Here is a 7,080-nt window from a genome sequence, read left to right as displayed (position 1 = left end):
AATAGTTTTTGTGACTTTTTCTTCAGGTGCAGGTGTTGGCTGATAATGACAGAGGCACGTGGATCATCCTGTTAGACACACACACACACTCCTCAGTGCTGCTCTGCTGTGGGACGGATGACGTGTTTGTGTGTCAATCAGTGTGATTGTGTGGGAGCAGGTTATTCAGGAACCTACAATTTTACATTTTAAGTTTTTCATATAAAATGTACACAAACTTTGATAAGTTTTAGTAAACAATAACACTGAAAACAAGTGAACTCCATGTGTGTAACAAACACAAAACAGCAGAATGCGTGAGTTTTCTTAAAAGCTTTTTTTAAAGGGACACTGAATTTGAGGCACAATAATACAGATTTGCTACAGGTAGACTTCAAATAAGGCCATTACGGTTTCATCAGTACAAGATCATAAAACTAAATCATACATTAGCATAATCATACACTGGAATAATTTCACACTAATAAATGCATACCATTTGCAGCAACTCTTATAGTACAATTAAAGAAACTCTCTATATATATTCAAAAACAATATAAACCTGTGCTAAACTATATTAGTTATGTTATATTAGTATTCATAATTGTCACAAGCATTTTTTTTTAACTGTCACAGAATAATTTCACACAGATTTGGTTTTATAACCACTGGAGAGTTTCACACTAGCTGCAAATTTGCTGCCAAAACCATCATAATTAGATACAGAATATTCATGAGCTGTCAAAAGCGTCCAATCACATCTGTACTCTTCACTAATGAATGTGTTCAGTGTTTGTTAGAAACTAATCATTTTTGCTGGGCTATATTTGTGTGGATGTAGTGTGAATGATTTGTGTGAAATGAAAACCACTGACAGATGAAATTAATTTCTTTATAAACACATGATGCTTTTATTTAATGCAGTGAAGTCAGTGATTAAACTCTGAATCTCATTTGTAAAACTTCAGTTAAATGAATCTTGATAATGAAACTTGATAATCGTGTGAAAATGGTTTTACAATTTACACAAAATTGATTCTGCTTCTGTTTTTCAAATTAGGCCTGATGGGATTTCAGATTTGAAAAAAATAAAGCATTCTCATAATTATTTATACGTTTATGAATCTCTAGACTGAATAATCCTCTGAAGGCACGTTTGATCCGTTAGCATCAACTCATATCACAAAGCATCAAAGTTGAACAGCTGATTAAAGCACAACAACTGTATATATCATTTTCATTATAATTAATAAAAGAAAGTCAAAAGCATGGAAGGACATGTGGAGTTACAGCTGTAAAAGGCCAAATCTGCAGTTGTGGTTTCCAGCGACACCTTAAACGTTCATGAATATTAATGAGCAACAGGCCTAGGTGACCTATGATTGGCTTTGGCAAAGAACAATTTCTATGGCAGCATGGAGGGGTGAATGATCATCAAAACCAGACTCTTAAAGGAACGGTTCCCCCCAAAAATGAAACGTCCCTTTTCACTTATTCACCCTAACGTCGTTACATAACTTTCTTTCTTCTATGGAACACACTTGAATGACATGAGGGTGAATGCCTTTACTTTTGGGTGAACTGTAACTTTAAGAGCAGAGACACATGACACACATGGCAGCTTTGAGAAAGGGAAGGCAATGAAAATATGTGTGTGAGTGTGTGTGCTTAATTAAGGCATATGCATGTCACCGTTCACTAGAAAAGCCTCATCAGATCATACAGCAGCTCATCTGTGTTTACAGGAAATTAACTGAAACTGAGCTTCCTCTAATAATTAGCAAAACTGAAGATTGTGTTTCACTCCCAAACGAGTTCAGCATACACAGACATTGCTTCTACAGTGTCCGTGTGAATGTCCATCAGTCTGGGCGGAGGAAGCAGAAATGACGGTGTGTTAGTTTGGTGTGTTGCTGTTGAAGAGCTCGGTTCGGGCGAGTTTGGTGGGCGGCTCCAGTGACTCCTCCCCCACAACCACAGGAATGGCCATGTCCTGATCCTCATCGGTCTCGTCATCCTCCTCCTCGTCCTCCTCATCTACACACATTCACTCAGCAGCGTCAGTGCAACACCATCAATGACATTTCCAGTTGCATGCAGTTATCAGTCTTTTCAATTAAAAACTCACTCGAAGGAAACGCTAACCAATCGATTTGTGAACAAGATGCGTTTATGTACGTACCTTTATCAGGATCCATTGACCTTTGACTTCTGTTGAGACAGGCAAACTGAAACAACAGACAAAGTTAAATCACCGTATGACAGTTTCCCCGTATGTGTGTGTGTGTGTTTGTACGTGTACCTCTCCCATGACAGAGATGGGCGTCTCTCCTTTGGCCTGTGCGACTCTGTGCTCGATCAGGTAATACATGTACTCGTCGTACAGCAGTCTGATCAGATGAAACGAGCCGAAACTGGCGGCACTGCGCAGGGTCAGGTCTCTGATCACCACAGAACTACACAACACACACAAACACTGTGAGATTACTCCAATCCAACAACTAAAGATGCACTAAAACCCCTAACGGGACACAGTAAGGGTTTTAGCATTAGCTTTTTGACTCATTTTTTCATTAGACTGTCAAAAGTGAAGTGATTTTATCCAGAAAACTGGATCTGTTGTGTACTGTGCCTTGATCACATACTGAAGTGTATTGAAACGTACAGCATTATTCAATGCATTTACGTATTTCAACTGAAACAGGAAGACCGTGCAGAACATATCAAGCAGCTCTGCCCCTTTTTAAAATAGCCAGTAGCATTTGTTTATATCACAGCTTGGCCAGAGCCATCAGTTGAACTTGTGGTCAATGCATATTCAGACTAAAAGCCAAAGAAATGCATCTTCAGTGGCCCTCTCACCTGTAGAAGCTCCACTTGAGCAGGAAGAGTTTGGCTGCTTTGGGGAAGGCTGGACTGCCGGTGTACGGCTTCAGGGCCTGCGACACGACCCTGTCCAGCCATACGGCCCACTGCTCCAGAGAGTTCTGCTGCTGCAGGGTGGTCTTAAAGTCCTGCTCCATCCGCTGGATTACACCATCTTCACAGCCACACACCCACGAGGCCTGCTCCTGATCTCACACACACACACACACACACGTAAATTACAAACTGATGGGAGATCTGAGGATGACGGGACATGAACAGAGCGAGCCGTGCTACCTGTACATTGGTGAAGTCGACACGGTTGAGGTCGCTGAGCATCTGTGTGATCTGAGCCGTGTTCTGCAGGACGGCGCGGGCCGCCTGAGCCAGATGATTGAGAGACGTGTAGCGCCGCAGAGTCTGAGCGAACGCTCCCGCACACACAATCTACACAACACACACACAGCATTAGCATGACCACAGCGAACACAGAGGGGAGTCAGAGGAGATCAGCAGTGATTCAGACCTTGATGCGGACCATCTCCTCCGGGATGTTGATCATGGCGTTGGTCAGCCAGTTCTCCAGACTCTTAGCGAAGTTACGGATGGCTTGAGTTAAGGCACCTGCATAAAGAGAGAAATAGAAAGACAACAAGACTTGATTTCAAATTCTGCATTTAAAGTATGGTTTCAATTCACATTCATGGTCATTTGCTGCAACAAAAGTACTTTCACGATAAGAAAGTGTTGAGAATCTTGAGCTGTACTGAGCTGAAGTGAATGAAGTTAAAATAGAATTTACGCTTTCTTTGTGCGATTTCATAAAGTTAAGAAACTTATTTTTTGTAATTGTGCATTTTCACCAGTTATTCAGTTTACAGGGTTATATCAAGTTGTATAGAGAGTGCAAAATCACGTAGCCATGTAGCTCATGGTTGTGCTTGTATAAATTTACTAATAAAGTTTCAGTAGCTATGTGTAGACTTTGTAACTCAGGGGGGAATAGATTTGATATAAAATTTGTATAGATTTTGTACAGTTTTGTGTAAATCAATGGGTATGTTGTTTAGATTTGTGCAAACGGTGTCTAGCTCACTGTGCATAGAGTTGCTGTAGAGTTTGTGTAGAGTTGTTACTCACTGGGACAGGATTTAAAGTCTGTATAGAGTTTGTACATGATTGTGAAGTTTATATACAGAATGGAGCTGTGTTGAATTTTAGAATTCATTGAGAATTCTATATAATTTTACATTATATAGGTTTATATAAACCACTGAGGATGGTGATTATATATCATTTTTATAGAGTTTTGAGAAGGTTTGTAACCAGATTAAATCATGTTTATATAGTTTGTGTAGAGTTGTGTAACTTATTGAGTATTAGTGATTATATATATTTTGCAAAGAGTCGTGTAGAGTTTAGTTTCTAATTGAAGTGGTGTTTATAAAGAGCTGTATAATTCTCTGGGGATGTTGTTTAGATGGAGTTGTGACTGAGTCTTACAGAATTGTGTTAATCACAGTGGATGGAGTTGATATAGAGTTTAGGTTGTAACAAACTGAAATGGAGTGCATATAGAGTTTTTACAGTGTTGTAACGCACTGAAATTATATGTGGTTTGTATGTAGAATTTTGTAATTCATTAGTTTTTAAAGGCATTGTGTAACACGATGGTGAAGAGTTTTAACACACTTGGATAGAGTTATTTAGTTGTGAGACTTACTGTGGATGTTGTTTAAATGGAACTGTATAGAATTTTGTAACTGGCTATGACTAGAGTTAATACAGAGTTTGTACAGTGTTGTGCACGTCAAAAAGGATGATTATATCGTTTGCAAAGCAAGTTTTGTAACTCAACGGGACAAAGTTTGTACAGAGTCGTAACACATTGGAATGAAGTGTATTCCTGTAACTCACTTTGGATATTGTTTTTATAAAGTTTGTTTGTAGAATCTTGTAATTCATTTGGTTTGTGTAGCATTGTGAAACAAGTTGGCGATTAAGAGCTGTAACTCACTGGGAATGAGTTTGTATAGTTACTGAGTTGATACAGAGTTTGTGTGGAGTTGTGTAACTCACTGGGGATGGGTCTCAGGACTTCAGGGATGAGGATCTCCACTAGGCTTTGATACAGTAAGTTGTCACACTCACGGGTCCAGTGCAGGACGGGCTCATATTTACACAACAGAACCAGAACTGACTTGGGCAAGCGCTTCTCTGGGTCCTCCTGACTGTAGAGACAGAGACAGCCGTGAGACACAACACAACACTTGTGACTAGTGTGCTTAAAGACAATGTGTCTCACAGGTCGAGTGTATCCGAGTCACCGCTTTGTCCTTCACTGAACCTCCAGAAACTCTTCCACAGCGTCTCCACAAGAGGGAACTGCAGGTTTACCATCACGTCCAGAATTGCCTATGAACACACACACACACACGCATTATTCACCAAAACACTAAAATGATCTCACATCTGACATCCAGCACACACACACACACACACACTCACCTCACAGTGCTCTCTGTAGACCAGCTGATATGCGTGTACGTGTTGAGGAAGGAGTCCATCCGGCAGAGGTTTACCCTCATCTTTGACGTCAGGGAACTCAGGCAGAGTGCGAGACACATCTGACACACACGTATAAAAAGTTGATGTAGAATAAGATTATATGTCCAAAAGAGAGAGGTGCTCATACATTTTTGTGTTTGATTTGTGTCGGTCTTACCCAGAAACTGCTGATACTGGTGAACCTGGGCGCTGATGTCAGAAAGCCCCGCCCCTTGTTGATGCCCCGCCCCCAAGCCCATTCCATTGGTCAGTCCCTCCACCTTCTGCACAGGCTTTAACCTTTATCAAGAGATGAGAGCTGTCAATCAAATTAACAACAGCACGTGATCATCAACACACACACACACACACACACACACCTCTGTTTCTGTGAGTACGGCTGTTGTCTCATGGCCAGGTGTTGCTGGTCCTCCACCAGTTTGTGCAGGGGGGAGTTGCTCTTGATTCGAAGGCCATAGTAATGGTACTTAGAGTTCCCTCTGAAACACACGTGTTCATTTAGTATCATCGTTTTCGTCATTTTTAATTTTTTTCTTCATTAGTTTACTTATTTTTTTACACAACTACTAAAGTTGCCTTTGCAACTAGTTGAAATAAAACAATAAATACAAATAAAACGTTTTTTATATTGTATTTTATTTCAGGTAATGTTTATTTTGTTTCAAGTAATGAATTACATACACTCAACAGAGAAAACGACTGAGCCATAAACTTATTGTCAATGTGTGAATGTAAAACTAGATATGTTTTCAACCAAGATGCTAATTTAATTCATGTAACAACAACAATAAAAATTGCTTAAATAAACTGCCTCATTTCAATCCCATCTGTTTAAATAAAATTGTAGTGCTGCCTTTATTACATGTAAAATTAAATAATCAACTTTTTGAGATGCATATCAATCAGTTACATGATTTTTTTATGCAAGACTTTTGACTTTTTTTAAGATGCTATTTGGTAAATATTCTTCCATTGAGTTTCTGCACAACTTTCTGAATACAAAACGTATCTCAAATGGGCTTATGCTCAATTTACAATTCTGGCGAATAAAACAAGTCCAGCACAACATGATAGAATTCATGTTTAATTCACAGTTATGTGAAGAAGATTCTGGACCAATGAGATTTCACTGTGGGTGGAGCTACCCAGTAAAATAAATAGACAAATAAAGCGAAATGTTTCGTATTGACTGCCGTGACTTGAATCTTTTTTGTGTCACACCTGATCTGGACAGTGTGCTTTTACCTGGTGCCGAGACGTCTGGTCCTGAGGCCCATGAACACGGAGCGGATGAGTTTGCCAAAGGAGGCGGCGTTCACAGGTTCCAGCTTGGTCTGCTGGCAGTGCAGGAGGTAATGACAGTAGAGAGTACAGCGAGGAAGACTCACACCTTCAGCTGTCTCGTAGTTATCCATCAGCCACTGCACCTGAGCAGGACAGGAGACCGCAGGTGTTCTTTACTAGACTATCACATTCATCTCCTCTTTCACACCTGTTTTACTGCTGAAAACAATGCTACAACCAGTAATTATTCATATTTTTAAATTGTTTTAATTTTATATTTTCAGTTTAAGTTTTAGTAATTTTGTTATGTGCTATTACTATTATTTTATTATATTTTATTTCACATTATATTTATATTTTATTATTATTATTATTATTATTATT

At 39.4% G+C, this 7,080-nt stretch overlaps 1 protein-coding gene across 3 annotated transcripts in view; it reads right to left on the bottom strand.

The window, feature by feature from the left end:
* Positions 1 to 862: 862 nt before the first annotated feature.
* The window catches only part of LOC128019964 (MHC class II regulatory factor RFX1), a 13,727-nt gene continuing 7,509 nt past the window's right edge, over positions 863 to 7,080 (bottom strand). For all 3 annotated transcript variants that reach the window (XM_052606409.1, XM_052606429.1, XM_052606419.1), the window contains 12 exons: positions 6,658 to 6,839; positions 5,772 to 5,891; positions 5,570 to 5,691; positions 5,353 to 5,471; positions 5,150 to 5,259; positions 4,924 to 5,075; positions 3,371 to 3,468; positions 3,142 to 3,291; positions 2,842 to 3,050; positions 2,282 to 2,435; positions 2,162 to 2,207; positions 863 to 2,016 (listed from right to left, as the gene is read on the bottom strand). In XM_052606409.1, the coding sequence (XP_052462369.1) occupies positions 1,877 to 2,016; positions 2,162 to 2,207; positions 2,282 to 2,435; positions 2,842 to 3,050; positions 3,142 to 3,291; positions 3,371 to 3,468; positions 4,924 to 5,075; positions 5,150 to 5,259; positions 5,353 to 5,471; positions 5,570 to 5,691; positions 5,772 to 5,891; positions 6,658 to 6,839 (1,602 nt within the window). In that variant the 3' untranslated portion in view covers positions 863 to 1,876. The remainder of the gene's footprint in view (positions 2,017 to 2,161; positions 2,208 to 2,281; positions 2,436 to 2,841; positions 3,051 to 3,141; positions 3,292 to 3,370; positions 3,469 to 4,923; positions 5,076 to 5,149; positions 5,260 to 5,352; positions 5,472 to 5,569; positions 5,692 to 5,771; positions 5,892 to 6,657; positions 6,840 to 7,080) is intronic.

This window comes from Carassius gibelio, chromosome A1 (genome assembly GCF_023724105.1).
Source record: "Carassius gibelio isolate Cgi1373 ecotype wild population from Czech Republic chromosome A1, carGib1.2-hapl.c, whole genome shotgun sequence".
NCBI classification, from domain to species: domain Eukaryota; kingdom Metazoa; phylum Chordata; class Actinopteri; order Cypriniformes; family Cyprinidae; genus Carassius; species Carassius gibelio.
This window is presented reverse-complemented; position numbering and strand designations above follow the sequence as displayed.